The sequence below is a fragment of the Pelophylax lessonae genome (assembly GCF_965119305.1).
Source record: "Pelophylax lessonae genome assembly, chromosome: 5".
NCBI classification, from domain to species: domain Eukaryota; kingdom Metazoa; phylum Chordata; class Amphibia; order Anura; family Ranidae; genus Pelophylax; species Pelophylax lessonae.
Genome location: NC_138772.1, coordinates 175,141,113 through 175,157,436, shown reverse-complemented (window position 1 = coordinate 175,157,436; position 16,324 = coordinate 175,141,113). Strand labels below are relative to the sequence as shown.

At 47.3% G+C, this 16,324-nt stretch overlaps 1 protein-coding gene across 1 annotated transcript in view; it reads right to left on the bottom strand.

The window, feature by feature from the left end:
* LOC309556068 (prostatic acid phosphatase-like) overlaps positions 1-16,324 on the bottom strand; it is a 161,244-nt gene that overhangs the window by 68,083 nt on the left and 76,837 nt on the right. Inside the window, exon 7 of the mRNA XM_082258380.1 lies at positions 4,901-5,033. Coding sequence (XP_082114506.1) covers positions 4,901-5,033 — 133 coding nt within the window. The remainder of the gene's footprint in view (positions 1-4,900; positions 5,034-16,324) is intronic.

Sequence of the window (16,324 nt, the reverse complement as noted above, 5' to 3'; positions counted from 1 at the left end):
CCGGCTTGATTGGCCATTCTCTCGGATCTTCCTTGTCTGTTTATCTGCCTTCGGACCTTGACCGGTTCACCCTTGGTGGGGCAACCCTGAGGACCGCGACCTGGTATTCACACGCAGCAAAGTCCAACCTCACCACCAGAGGCTCTGGCGAAAACCGGTGGATACTTAGATTCCGCACCTCAGGCTAGCCTGTGTCACTTACCTTGGGGGTTTCCCGTCTAAGCTCCGCCCTCTAGTGAACATCGGGCCTTCCTCTGCCGTCAGGTTACCACCAGCAACCTAACAGATGGGCACTAATCAGGCTTCATTAATGGGCAATGGTGAGGCTGCAATGGGCACTGATCAGGCTGCAATGGGGAGGCTGCAGATGGGCACTGATTAGGCTGCAATAATGGGCAATGGCGAGGCTGCAGATGGCCACTGATCAGACTGCAATGATGGGCAATGGCTAGGCTGCAGTTAAGCACTGATCAGGCTGCAATGGTGAGGCTGAAGATGGGCACTAATCTGACTGCATTAATGGGCAATAGTGAGGCTGCAGATGGGCACTAGGTATAAGCTTTGAGTTCGACTCGAACATCGGGCATTTGTGCGTTCGCTGAACACACAAACAAATGGGGCGCTCGGCGGCAAGATCTCCCGCCGATGAGCGCCCCATAATGCACAGCGCTGGTGCAGTGAATAATTACTAATGATCTGATCATTGGCCAAAGCATGCACACGACCTGTATGCTTTGGCCAATCACAGAACAATGTCCTGTCAGAACCGTTATTGGCAAAAGGCACGATGCCTTTAGCCAATCATGGTTCAGGGGCACACTATATAAAGCTGCTGCTTACATGGCAGCTGTGTGTAGTGTGCTAGGGGAGATAGGAGTGAGATTAGGCAGGTAGTTACTGGATTGTGCGTTGTATCTCATAATAGATCAGCCAGTGTAGTATATATTTATCAGTTATTGCAGGATATATCAGATAGTTGAGTATATCAGATAGTTGAGTATATATATATTTATATCAGTTATTGCAGGATATATATCAAGCAGTGCAGTGTAGTGTAGGGCTGATTCTTATGTTACACAGTGTACTGCAGTCAGTTTAGTGCTGTGATTGTAGTGAGGCCACTGAAGTGTATTGTATGAAAATTGGTCTAGGCAGGAAGGGGTACAAGTGCCCTGTATTTAAGTGGTTATTGGGAACCCTATGACAGGATAAAAAAAAAAAAAAAACGGCGTGGCCCCCCCCCTCAAAATCCATACCAGACCCTTATCCAAGGGAGCGAGCACCCCCCCCCCTCCTCAACCATACCAGGCCGCTTGCCCTCAACATGGGGAGGGTGCTTTGGGTGCCTCTTCTGGACAACCCTGGGCTATGGTTGTAGGGGTCTGCGGGTGGGGGGCTTATCGGAATCTGGAAGTGTGAATGGATATCGGGTACATCGTACCCCTACCCATTCACCAAAAAAAGTGTACAGAAAAATAAAGATAAAAGCCAGATTTTGCCAAGTCCTTTATTAAAAAATAAAAATAAAAAAATAGTGCCCCCCGATGTAAATCCATCATCAATCACGTCGCCCGTCGCACCCGAAAAAAATATATATAAAAAAAAAAAAGACGTCACGAGCTCCCCAAAATGCACTGGTGCAGTGAATAAACTTCTGACGTCACGTTAGAAGGGGCAGTGCCACCAGGTGATCCCTGCCCCTTTCCTATAAAAAGGAAAATTTTCCCCCTGAACAAACATAGAGGTCAAATCACGTGTGCCTGTTATACGCCAATATTTTATCTGGCTGCCGCGGAGGGGAAGCGCCCCCAGATTACACAGAGCCGGGATCTCCTGTTTACTTGGCGCTCGTTCTTGACCGGCTCCCAGGATAGACGTCATATGTACCAGCATTGGACCAGTGTTCTGTCCACCATAGGAGCCATTCCAGAAGGCGGAACTGTGTGTGTCAATGACTGTGGAAACTTCACACTGGACCTCATGCAACTTGGATTCTGTACCTCTCCACATTTCCTCCAGACTCTGGGACCTTGATTTCCAAATGAAATGCAAAATTTTCCACAGTCCTTGATGATTAGGGGAGCCATGTCATCTGCTGGTGTTGGGCCACTGTGTTTTATCAAGTCCAAAGTCAGTGTAGCCCTCTACCAGGAAATACTAGAACACTTCATGCTTCCCTCTACTGACCAGCTCTTTGGAGGTGCCAATTTAATTTTCCAGCAGGACTTGACACCTGCCCACACTGCCAAAAATACCAATACCTGGTTTATTGATCATAGTATCACTATGCATGATTGGCCAGCAAACACGCCTGATCTAAACCCCATAGAGAATCTGTGGGGTATTGTCAAGAGGAAGATGAGAGACATCAGACCCAACAATGCCAGACATCCCAAGTCTCCAGCGACTTGCGGGAGTCTCCCGCCTTTGGTCGGCGGCTCACGGACACCCGTAAGTGCCGTACAATCTCCCGCCTTCCCCGAGAGATTCGGGATGTCTGCCGGGTTTCTGTGTGATGGATGGATGGAGGAGAGGAGGAGTCCACCTCCGGGGACACACATCGTCTATCACGTCTGGAATCAGCAATGTAATTTGCTACCGGCGCCCTCTAGTGGCCACAGTGCATTAGCGCGGCTTGTCTGTCACATGATCATGCTGCACCTATATGACACAAAGCCTTATTGAGGGGGAGACTTAGTCCAGACTCCAGAAGGAGTCTACTATTACACAAACAGCCAGCTCTGTGCCGGGAGGGGCATGTCTGATCTGAGCATGGCCAGCTGGGAGCCCTATAGAGCCTGGGTACAAGAGCTTTCACTCACTTCCAGCCCTGAGGGGACAGGAGTGGGCACAGGGTAAGGTGGGGAGGGCACAGTAAGGAGGAGAGGGCACAGGGGTAGGGTGGGCCTATGTGCAGTGGGAGAGAGCACAGGTTGGCACAAGGTAAAGTGCAGAGGGCACATGGGGAGGGTGGGTAGCAGTTAAGGAGGGCATGAGGTAAGGTGCTTAGCACACAGGTGGTCACAGGGGCAGGGTGGGTACAAGATAAGGTAGAGAGAGCACAGCGGGTACGTAGAAAGGGTGGGCACAGGGAGCACACAATGGCGCAGGGTGGGCACAGCATAAGCTAAGAGGATACAGGTGGGCAGAGGGTAAGCTAGGCAAAGCACTGGTGGGCACAGAGGTAGGTTGCACAGGGCACAACCCACCAGCAGTAACCGCCATCAGTACCCACCAGCAGTCTGCAAAATAAGTAGAAAAGGTATGTGCATTAGTGTGTGTAAATTGTTGCAAATAGTTTTTTAATAACTAGTTGTGTTCTTTCATAACATGTCATGTCCTTGTTCATACATGTATAAAAAAGGACATGACATTTTCTGGCTGCCTATGTCACATGTGCTAGGGGTGCAACTAGTCCCCAGCACATAACTGTAAATATCCCAGCATGTGCAGTGTTTCTGACTCCTACCACCGTCACTACTTCAAATCACTGAAGTGGTCATGGTGGTTAGAGTGTTCCTTTAATATCTCTCAGTAAGTAAACCTCTGTATACTGATTTCATTTAATTTGATCATCCTCTAGTTGTGTTAAATTAGTGCGGGGGGGGGGCGTGGTTGCGCGGGAAGGGCGTTGTGTGCACGTGCAGGGGGGCGCGTCGATGCGACCTCCCTGAAATGAGTTTTTGCAGGTTGGGATGTCTGCAATGCAAACGTGCTGAAGGCCGCTATCAAAGCAACCTGGGCTTCCATAACACCTCAGCAGTGCCACAGGCTGATCGCCTCCATGCCACGCCACATTGATGCAGTAATTCATGCAAAAGGAGCCCTGACCAAGTATTGAGTGCATACTATACTGTACATGGACACACTTGTTAGTAAGCCGACATTTTTGTATTAAAAACCTTTTTTTTTTTTTTGGTTATAAAGTGTTACTAAACCCAGGACCCTTCATTCACTATATCTGGTCTCCCACAGTACATATAACATGGAAATGCAATGATTTTAGTAAATATAAATGGCTAAATACCTTTTCACATCAGCAGTACATAGCAGTCTTGTGACTTCTATCAGTGTCTAGTTAAATCTTCTAGGAAGACTTTTCATTCTCCCATGATTGTCCTTTGAGCCTGCAGGATCCCTGACCCTCTGTCTGGACAGTGCTGATTGGCCCTGTGCTGATTACATACACCCTCCCAAGAAAAAAAAATCTCTAGCAATACACACCAAAATGAGCATGCGTAGAATGACTCCAAATGCTCTGTCTTATCAGGAAATGGATTGGGGACCGTGGAAGAAGGGGAGTCTCAGAGAAGGCAGGATCAAATCCTCTTTTACACAATGCGGATGATTGAGCCCTTAGGCTCCACAGTGAGTATAACAAGCATGCTTTATTGCACATACAGACTGATATTATTGTTGTGGGTTTAGTAATACTTTACAAAAAATTGTTCATCAGTTCAAATCAACGTTCATTTTGGACCGCAGTGATGAGAAAATTTGAAAGAGCAAAATGGAATATTTTCTATTAAAAGAATACATTTCTAATAGTGTATGTGGTTTTTCGTTTGGGGAATTACATTTATTTCCAAAATGAAATGTTAAAAACAAACTAAATTTTGAAGTACTTTTAAATGACATTCGTCTAGTCATCGAAGGTACAAGGAATTTTCATACGAATATTTGCACAAAATCTACAAGTGTATAGCCAGTGTTTTTGAAACTGCGGAAGCATAGACAGCTGGAAAACTGAAAGACAGAATGACAATATTTCCTAAAATGTTTCCATTAATAAAAAATGGCAGCTTTCACTGTTGTCCTAGTCACCAACCCACACACACATCTCACCACAGTACCTAGTTATAAAATAAATAATAAAAATAAAATTAGCAGGTTCATTTACCTCCCATCAGTTTAGATTTTTCATGTTGTTTGTATATGCGAAATGAAGCATCTATAACTATTTCTGACAGGTTACGAAGCTTTTCCATGGCGGTGTCTGTTGCCCAATTAGGCAAAGTGAAATTATGAACTTTCTGAAATAAATGTTTAAGATGTTTTAAAGCAGAAATATACCCATAAAAGTTTGATAACAATTAATGTTCTTTAACACAAGAACATACACTTCACTATATTACCAAAGGTATTGGGACACTGGCCTTTACACACATGAACTTTAATGGCGTCCCAGTCTTAGTTCGTAGGATTCAATATTGAGTTGGCGCACCCTTTGCAGCTATAACAGCTTCAACTCTTCTGAGAAGGCTGTCCAAAAAGGTTTAGGAGTGTGTCTATGAGAATATTTGACCATTCTTCTAGAAGCGCACTTATGAGGTCAGGCGCTGATGTGGACGAGAAGGCCCGGGTCGCAGTCTCAGCTCTAATTCATCCCAAAGGTGTTCTATCGGGTTGAGGTCAGGACTCTGTGCAGGCCAGTCGAGTTCCTCCACCCTAAACCCGCTCATCCATGTCTTTATGGTCCTTGCTTTGTTCACTGGTCCAAATCATTTGGTGGAGGGGGAATTATGGTGTATGGTTGTTTTTTAGAGGTTGGGCTTGGCCCCTTAGTTCTACTGAAGGGAACTCTTAAGATGTCAGCATACCAAGACATTTTGGACAATTTCATGCTCCCAACTTTGAGGGAATAGTTTGGGGGTGGCCCCTTCCTGTTTCAACATGACTGTGCACCAGTGCACAAAGAAAGGTCCATAAAGACATGGATGAGCAAGCTTGGGGTGGAGAAACTTGATTGGCAGCACAGAGTCCTGAACTCTACCCAATAGAATACCTTTAGGATGAATTCGAGCAGAGACTGTGAGCCAGGCCTTTTCGTCCACATCAGTGCCTGACCTCACAAATGCACTTCTGGAATAATGGTCAAATATTCACATAGACACACTCCTAAACCTTGTTGACAGCCTTCCCAGGAGAGCCGAAGCTGTTAAAGCTGCAAAGGGTGGGCCAAGTCAATATTAAATCCTACGGACTAAGACTGGAATGCAAATAAAGTTCCTGTGCGTGTAAAGGCAGGCGTCTCAATACTTTTAGTAATATAGTGTACATTCCACAATAATAATTATGCTGCCAAAATACTGTGTGCTGTAAATTGCCTCCAATACCTACTTTTAGAGAGGTAGGTTCAACCCTTTAAGCCAAATGAGCTCTCCTGTACTGCACATCATGACAGGAAAAAGAAGCAGAAGGATGACCTCATCGGGTGTGCTGTTGCTCCTTCACTATCCATTCAGCAGACTTGGGATGTGTTCTTGATCAGATATATTTAGTAATGGAATTCCGAACCAGGTCAAACAACTTTTGGATGTGTGATTTAGCCACTTACCTTACCTTAAGACCCCATTCACACTGGGGCGACCTGTCAGGCGACCTGGTCGCCTGACAAGTCGCCGTGGGTCGCCTGCCATAAAGCAGCACAGGACCCATTCTAATAGGAGCGACACAAGTCGCTCCGACTTAGAAAAAGGGTCCTGAGCTTCTTTGGGGCGACCTGCATTGACTTCAATGATATGAAGTCCATGCCGGCCGCTCCGAGGTCGCGGTGCGAGCTGCGCACTGCGACTTCACAGGTCGCCCCGGCAAGTTGGGTCGCCCCAGTGTGAACGGGGTCTAACACAACTGTGTTTTTGGTATTGTTTACCGTGTATCCAAACCCAAAAGAAACAATTGAATAGAATTCAGCTTACAATCCTTAAAGTGGAAATGAAGACCAATAAATTCAATAAGGCTCTTTATTGCAGAAGAGACATGCATTGTTTCTTCTGTGGAAAAAAAAAAAAAAAAACACTTACCTGCCTGTTCATGTTTAATGTGATATATGTAAGGAGATGGAAAAAAATAAGGGGGTACTTCTGCGCTAAAAATTGATATAAATGTGAGGAAATAAGGTGAAAAAATAAAAAAAGCAGCTAGCACAAGATCCACAGACAGTGATCAAAAGGTACAGATATTAACAAAAAGTGCAGCGCTAAGTATAAAAATAATGATAAATACAATGACAAAAAAAGTTCATTCAACAAACATTTTGAAAAAACATAAGGAAGTAAGTATAGAGTGACTAAGAATCCCAAGGAAAAGTCCAAAATACAGCAAATCCAAGAATGTAAATGTGATAACAGTCCTTCCTTCCTGTGACACCCAGGGAATGTGTAGAGTGGGGACACCACAGTGCACTAGTGTGGGAAGCAGCTTACCAAAAAGCTGTGGCTACTCAAATGAATGAGACAGCCTCGCCAAGTAAAGCATATCACATAGATCTCAGGAACTCCAAGAAACCATGGGTAGCGCCGTGGAATAGTAAATTCCTCAAGGTAGCTCCATAGTAGTCAGATGGATGTATGGAAAAAGAATGTACAAAAGACCATAGCGTAATCCCATAAATAACAATGGTGACGTTTATTAAGAGAACTACTCACATAGATGTAGTACAAGCAAGCACATAGAGAATGGTGGCTGGGGATTCAATCATGGCGTCCCGCATGTATCCAGTCAGCATAGACAATAATAGCCGGCTCAGAGAAGGGGCGTGCGGACGTTGCGTCTGGAGTCGCCAAAGTTTCGTCATCAAAAGACGTCTTCTGGGCGCCCTCTGGGAGACAAACAAGTCCCAGAAGACAGTTGGATCATTCAGAAAGCGCAGAAGAAGTGATGGAAGAGAGTCTAGGGGAAAAGCTCAATGTCCTGGGCCTTGTAGAACAAATGGCACCCGTTTATCTCAAATTCTTGTAAAAAAAAGCTTTCCCCATATACAGCTACTTATTTTAAATATTTTTTGTAGAATATATACTTTTTAATATTTTATCTATAGTTTTCTATTCCATATTCTTTAGTCCTTCATGGACTATTTTTATCCAATCCCAATCCGGTTATTCTGACGACATCTTTTGACGACGAAACGTTGGCGACTCCAGACGCAACGTCCACACGCCCCTTCTCTGAGCCGGCTATTAATTGTCTATGCTGACTGGATACATGCGGGACGCCGTGATTGAATCCCCAGGAACCATTCTCTATGAGCTTGCTTGTACTACATCTATGTGAGTAGTTCTCTTAATAAACTTCACCATTGTTATTTATGGGATTACGCTATGGTCTTTTGCACATTCTTTTTCCATACATCCATCTGACTACTATGGAGCTACCTTGAGGAATTTACTATTCCACGGCGCTACCCATGGTTTCTTGGAGTTCCTGAGATCTATGTGATATGCTTTACTTGGCGAGGCTGTCTCATTCATTTGAGTAGCCACGGCTTTTTGGTAAGCTGCTTCCCACACTAGTGCACTGTGGTGTCCCCACATTCCCTGGGTGTCACAGGAAGGAAGGACTGTTATCACATTTACATTCTTGGATTTGCTGTATTTTGGACTTTTCCTTGGGATTCTTAGTCACTCTATACTTACTTCCTTATGTTTTTTCAAAATGTTTTTTGAATGAACTTTTTTTTTCATTGTATTTATCATTATTTTTATACTTAGCGCTGCACTTTTTGTTAATATATGTAAGGAGATAGCACAAGCCAAAGCCATTACTATACAGAAGCCGCGTTTTACTGAAGTGCCCAAAATAGGAAGAGGAGACCCCACACGTGAAGTAGTACAACAGAGAAACAGAGATGCACCATAGAGTTGCCTATCAGTACCCAATCAGAGGCATGGTGAGTATTTTGCAGCTCTCATTTATTTTGGAAAATGAAGGAAAAAAAAGGAAAATGCATTTTTTTTCCTCTTTTTTCAATTTCCAAAACTTTGTGACAAAAAGTGAGGTCTGCAAAACACTCACCATGCCTCTCAGCAAATAGCTTGGGGTGTCTACTTTCCAAAATGGGGTCATTTGGGGGGGGTTTTGTGCTATCTTGAAATTTCAGGGCCTCCGAAACTGTGATAGGTAGTGAGGAGTGAAATCAAAAATTTACGCCATTAGAAAACCTGAAGGTGGTGATTGGTTTTCGGGGTCCCATACAAGGCCGGACTGGGAATAAAATTCACTGTCTTATATTGTGTACACTGCTAAGCAGGCTGCTGGCCTGGCACTATATATTTATTATTATTAATAGTAAATGGCACACAGCGGCCTGGTATGGTTCCCATCATGGTTCTGGTGGCATGATGAGAATATCCAGACCAGGAGAGGAGACTGGCTGGCTGCTGCTGGCTTGGAGAGGAGTCTTGGAGGAAGAGGTGTCCTGGGCTGGCTTGGTCAGACAGACTCTGACTGAGTCTGCAAAGTTCCCTACCCCACCGCCGGACACGAGTCCGCAGTCCCGCACACAGGAGGAGGGAGGCACTGAGTCTGAGGCAGCGGCTGAAGAATCACTTACCTCCTGCTCTTGGGCTGTCTCTCTCTCTCAAGACGACCGGACCGGAACGACTCTGTCACTGCCTGGCGTGCTGCTGGCTGCTCTCTGCTGCTGACCGGACTCGGGAGACTCGGGACTCTAGACATCTTCTTCCTCCTCGACCTAGATCATGCGCGCCGCTGCCCTCCTCTCTAACGGCGGGCGGGAAGGTGACGCCGGGACGGTGCGTGATTGATGTACGCACCGCCCCCACGCGACATCACCCGGGATGTCCTCTATGATTGGTCCAGGCTGGAGTCTGGACCAATCACAGCCAGGACAGCACTACAGGGGGGGAATGTCGGGGCGCATTTCTCTGCACCCCGATGACACCCAGAAGGCCGCCAATTGGCGTCTCTGCGTGGCAGCGCGTGGGGTGCAAACCCCCCCCCCCCATAGCCAGCAGTAGGGTCGGTGCCCCTAGTGGGCTTCAAATGGTAATTCATTTATTTATTTTTCTTTGCACAGATGGGGGGGGCGGCGCCCCTGTGCCCCCTATAAACCGGCCGCCACTGCTCAATTGTGTGCAGCTTCCTTGCTTCCATTTTACTGGAGAGACACACCCTTGCAAAGTGATTTGGTTTACCACAGTACAAATTTTCCCATATGCAGGACACTTTTCTTTCTCTTGTAAATGCACATTGCCGCAATACTTGCATGCTGCAGGCTTCCTCCCAGGTGAGTTGTGTAGGTGACCCTTGTTCTGAAACTTATGCTGCTGGTTTATGAAGCTTTTCTGTTGTTTAGAGGCTGCATTGATGTTGTCAATCAGTTTATCCTGCTCCATAGCTTTCATATGTTTGTCAGTCATTTCTGCAGTGCGACATATCTCAATTGCTGTTTGTAGATCTAAATCATGTTTCCTCAACAGGTGGCAGCATGTGCTTTCACTGGTGATACCCAAAACTATTTTATCACAAATAAATTAATCTCTCAGAGAGCAATACTCACAGCTTTCAGCTTTTTCTCTTAGCCGCGTGACAAACCTGTCTATTGATTCAAAGTCTTCTTGCTCACAGCAGCCAAATATATATCTTTCATATATGACATTTTTAGAGGGTCTGAAGAAAGCTTCCAATGCATCCAGAATGGTTTTGGTGTAAAGCCCCGTACACACGTACCGATCGTCGGCCGACCGATCGGCCGTCTTTTGTCCCCGGGCTGTCCTGTCCGCTGAAAAGTGCAAAAGACTGCACACGAATTTTGTCCACCGACTGCAGAAGTGATGTCATGTGATGGTTAACTTTCCCTGTGTTTTTTCTTTTCTGAGCATGCCCAGTCTTGCAAATCTGCTGTCTGTCGGCCGAAATCTGTACTGACCAGCGAACAATCGGCCATTCTGGTGTCGGCATACAAAAATTTTAATGCTCGCACGACAGATTCTGTTTGGCCGAAAGTGCGCTGTCGGTTGTCGGAAGCATCATACTATCAAGCCGAAAATCGGCCGATCGGTCGACGGCCGAATCTTTTCGGCCGACAATCTGCACGTGTGTACGGGCCTTTACTCTTTTGCTCCTCTGTGAGATTCAGATTATGCTTGTGTAGCAATACTCCCATGGGAGCTGCTGAGTGTGGGTTCCCCTGTATTATCATTAGCAACAGTAGAATATTTAGACATGCTTTCTAGTGTTTCACCTCAGACAATGACCAGTCCGGTTTCTTTTGTTTTTATGGTTTATTGAGAACTTGGATAGGAGAAGGGATGAGTGGGATACTCCAATAAAGCTTAACTATGCACAGAAAGGCAGGGACTGTATAAAAATGCTGGTTAGGGGCTCTTTCACACGGTCCGCGATCCCCGCTGAGCCGGCGGATGACAGCTCCGTCTCCGCTTGCAGTGCGGAGAGGGAGGTGTCACAGCCCCCGCTGCTCTCTATGGGGAATTGGATGAGAGCGGACCGCCTGTCCGCTCTCATCCGATCCCATCCGATCCGATCCCCAGGACGGATGGAAAATAGGATTTCCATCCGTCCGGATTTCACGGACAGGATCGGATGCGGATGGCAGCGGGTGTCAGCGGACATATCACCGCTGACATCCGCTGCTCCATAGGGCTGAATGGGGCAAAAACTGACAGGCGGATCTGATCGGACTGCCCGTGTGAAAGAGCCCTAACGCTGACTGACGCTTACTGACACTGGTTAAAGCTGATTGAGCTAGTTACGGCTAGGCCGCTTACTTGATTTCACCTTTGACTGTGAAATAGTCCTTTTAGCTTCCTAAGGCACTCCTTTCCTGAGGTAGCTGACTTGTAGTATCACTGCACTGCTGAGCAACTTCAGGGCCCTTCCTGGCACCCCCTTTACTCCCTAATCTTCAGGGACTTACAACTTGGCACCCCCTTTCCTGTAACACTCCGGGTTAGCTGGCTCGTTGATCCCCTTAACCTCTCTGGAGTGGTCCCCTTTCTTAGGCAGACCCCTGGGCACATCTTGAGTACTCATGATACTGTTTTTCCATAAGAACTCTGCCTAGCAGCTCCACTCGGTCAGTAAACACTGGATCCTCTGCCGCCCAGCTCAACCCCTGGTCCCTAGGCCGACTGACTGGACCACCTTCCTTACTTCAGCAGAAGGAGAGACAGCCATCACCTCCTCCTGGGACTTGGCTCCACACCAAAAGACACCCTGTCACAGGCTCCCTCAGGATTTATTTCCAATCCCAGGATGCATTGCAGCAATGCCCACCCACTGGGACAGTCATAAACCCTGGTGTGATATTGGCTAGGTTTCCTCCACTGTCCAACAAGGTCCCTCATTGGATACAGTGGGGAGAATCCCCAGACTCAACAGGTCACACCTGGAAGCATGTGACAGGCTAACAGATTAGGCCCTCCTGATAAGCAGACAGGGCCACACATATGCTTTTCCTAGCACCTACCTAGGAGGGTGCTACACTTGTAAACACGGAGGCATTCACTGCCCACCCTCCTCAGTGTGGCTGCTTGCACTGCTGCAGGCCTCTCATTTAACCCTGTGGCTAGGGAGTAGTCCTCAAACTCAGCCCTGAAATTGTCCCAGTTACTGCCGACATCTCCACTTACCCTCATTGCCTCAGGCAGTGGAATGCTGTTAGCGGCCATGATGCTGTTTTCCTTGCTGCAAATTCTCAGTATCCAGGACAGGACTGCAATTGTCAGGAGGCACAATCAGTTCTACAAACCCTCACGTCAAGGCTAGCAGGCTCTCAGCATCGAATGTGTAGAAAGAGTATGGATCCAGAAATCTTCTGACACCATGTCTGATGTGATATATGTAAGGAGACAGCACAAGCCATTACTATACAGAAGCTGTGTTTTAGTGAAGTGCCCAAAACAGGAACAGGAAACACCACACAGGAAGTAGTACAACAGAGATGTAGCACAACAGGGTCTTTGTACAGAAGTCACATCCCGGCCGGCAGGTGGTGCTGTGAGCAGAGGAGCAGAGCGCGGGATCAGAGGCTGACAGGGCGTGCAAGAGAGAGGAGTGTGTGAGGAGTGTGTGCGTGACCGACCGCGTGTGAGTGTGTGAGTAACCCCCCCAGGAGAGTAGCGGCGGGGAGCGGCGCTCGAATCCCCCCCCCCCAGAAGCGAGCGGCGAGCGGGCGGCGAGCGGGTCGGTAACCCCCCCCTCTCTTGTTGCGGGTGGCGAGCGGTGCGGTAAACCCCCCCCCCTTTTGCGGCGGGCGGCGATTGGTGCGGAACCCCCCCCCCCAGACAGAGAGGGAGCAGAGGAGACTAGCGGAGCAAAGGCTGACCGGGAAGTGACAGAGGGAGGCGGGTTCAGAGCGGAGACTGACCGTCTGAGGGAAAAAAAAAAGCCAGGAACTGCTAGTGACAGGCTTAAAGGGACACACACTAGGTAAGTAAGACTGGTGACTGAGATTGTACACTGATTGAGGGTGTAGTGTAGTACCTGAGTGTCTATGAGTACCTATTGCTACCTGAGTGTCTGTGAGTACCTATTACTACCTGAGTATCTGTGAGTACCTATTACTACCTGAGTGTCTGTGAGTACCTATTACTACCTGAGTGTCTGTGAGTACCTATTGCTACCTGAGTGTCTGTGAGTACCTATTACTACCTGAGTATCTGTGAGTACCTATTACTACCTGAGGATCTGTGAGTACCTATTACTACCTGAGTGTCTGTGAGTACCTATTACTACCTGAGTGTCTGGGAGTACCTATTACTACCTGAGTGTCTGGGAGTACCTATTACTACCTGAGTGCGACTGACCGGGCTGTGTGGCGGCGAGTGTTGTGCGACTGACAGTGTTGTGCGACTGACAGTGTTGTGCGACTGACCGGGCTGTGCGACTGACAGTGTTGTGCGACTGACCGGGCTGTGCGACTGACAGTGTTGTGCGACAGACAGTGTTGTGCGACTGACAGTGTTGTGCGACTGACCGGGCTGTGCGACTGACAGTGTTGTGCGACTGACAGTGTTGTGCGACTGAGGGTGGTGCGACTGAATTGGGCTGTGAGACTGTGAGTGTGGTGCGACTGACTGGGCTGTGAGATTGTGAGTGTTGTGCAACTGAGTGTCAAGTGAGTGAAGCGGAGCACCAGAGGGTGAGAAGGTAGAGTTAGGAAGCCAGGAAATAGCCACATAGGATAGACTTAAATTACTGAATCCCCATTAGATTAGATTAGTAGGTACAATGCCCGGCGGGTGTGGAGATGCGACTCGGTGTACATCTTGTAATATGTATGCGTTCCTCAGACATGTGATCGAGGGCGAATACAAATGCGCAAAATGTAAGCACGTTGCTTCCCTGGAAGCTCAGGTCCTGAATCTAGGGAAGCAGCTGGCAACACTGAGACGAATGTCCATACTGGAGGAGAGCCGGGATCGTACCAGTCAGGTGCAGACAGGGGTCTGCACAGAGGTGGGCGGAGTATTGGAGGTGCATGCATCAAAACAGTTTAGAGGGGTGACAGTTAGGAGGGGTAGAAGGGAACAAGGCAAGGAGGCTGATCCTGGGCTGCAGCACCCCAATAAATTTGCCCCGTTGCGTGATGTTGGGGAAACCAGTCAGTGACCAGCATTGCTGTAGCAGAGCGACGCCCCTAGCTGCCAGGGGAAGAACTCCTCCAGTGAGGCTGGGAGAAAGGGAAAGGAAAGACAGGTGCTGGTGGTAGGGGACTCAATTATTAGAAGGACAGATCTGTAATCTGTGACAAAGACCGTGTGTGCCGAACAGTCTGTTGTTTGCCGGGCACTCGGGTTCGGCACATTGCGGATCGGGTGGACAGATTATTGGGTGGGGCTGGGGAAGACCCAGCTGTCATGGTACACGTGGGTACCAATGACATAGGCAGAGGAAGATGGAGAGTACTAAACGATTTCAGGGACTTAGGCGCTAAGTTGAGGAGAAGGACCTCCAAGGTAGTATTTTCCGAAATACTACCTGTACCTCGAGCCACACCAGAGAGGCAGCGGGAGATTAGGGAAGTTAACGAGTGGCTGAGGAGCTGGTGCAGTAAGGAGGGTTTCGGGTTCCTGGAGAACTGGGCCGACTTCTCAGTCGGCCACCGCCTCTATGGTAGGGACGGATTGCACCTAAATGGGGTGGGTGCAGCCGTACTGGGTGCGAGGTTGCCACAAAGTTAGAGGGGCTTTTAAACTAGGGAATGGGGGGGAGGGTACAGATGTAGAATTAGCCAGTGGAAAGCAAGATTCAGAGGGCAGAAATGGGGGCATTAGCGGTAGGGTGTTTGGAGCTCCTATACCCAGGGTGGGTATGGGGAAAAATCACAAGAGCAGCCTAAAAACATAAAATGAGGATATTTGTAACCGGTCAAAATTACGAGGGTTGTATACCAATGCCAGAAGCCTGGCCAACAAGATGGGAGAGCTGGAGCTGCTGATGTTTGAGGAGGACTTAGATTTTGTGGGGATAACTGAGACTTGGTTTGACAGCTCTCATGACTGGATGGCGACCATTCAGGGGTATTCCCTTTATCGCAGAGATAGAGAAGGTAAAAAAGGGGGAGGGGTATGTCTGTATATTAAGAACAGTATACAGGTAAATATGAGGGATGATATTAATAATGGAGCTAAGGACGAGGCAGAATCCATATGTGTAGAGCTTCAAAGGGAAGGCACGGTGGGGAAGGTAATATTGGGCGTATGCTATAGGCCCCCCCCACCAGAGGGAGGAGGGGGAGGTGGGCCTCATTTTACAGATAGGATTGGCAGCAATGATGGGAAATGTCATTATAATGGGGGACTTTAATTATCCTGATATAGACTGGGCAGAAGGAACCGCACACTGAGCCAAGGCTCGGCAGTTCCTAAATGTTCTGCAGGAGAATTTCATGGGTCAGATGGTGAATGCACCGACAAGAAACAATGCGGTACTTGACCTACTGATTACTAACAATGCAGACCTGATCACGGATATAGAAATACAGGAGAACTTAGGAAACAGTGACCATAGGTCAATAAGTTTCAGTATTAATTACAGTAATAGGAAGCACAAGGGTAATATTAAGACGCTGAATTTCAAAAGAGCCAATTTCCCAAAACTGCGCTCACTGCTAGAAAATATCAATTGGGATAGAACCCTGGGAACAAAGAACACGGAGGAAAAATGGGAGTGCTTCAAGAGCATACTTAACAAGGGGATTGGCCAGTGCATTCCAAAGGGAAACAAATTTAAAAGAGCAAAGCTAAACCCTGGGTGGCTAAACTCCAACATAAAAAGGTATATTAGTGCTAAAGATAAGGCCTTCAAAAAATACAAGACTGAGGGGTCATTGGTAGCATTTAAGCATTACAAAGAGTGTAATAAGAAATGTAAAAACGAAATCAGGGCGGCTAAAATAGAACATGAGAGACATATAGCGGAGGAGAGTAAAAAGAACCCCAAGAAGTTCTTTAAGTATATAAACAGTAAGAAAGCAAGGCCAGAACACATTGGCCCCATAAAAGATGACAAAGGAAATATGGCCACTGAGGACAGAGAAAAGGCGGAAGTGTTAAATAAT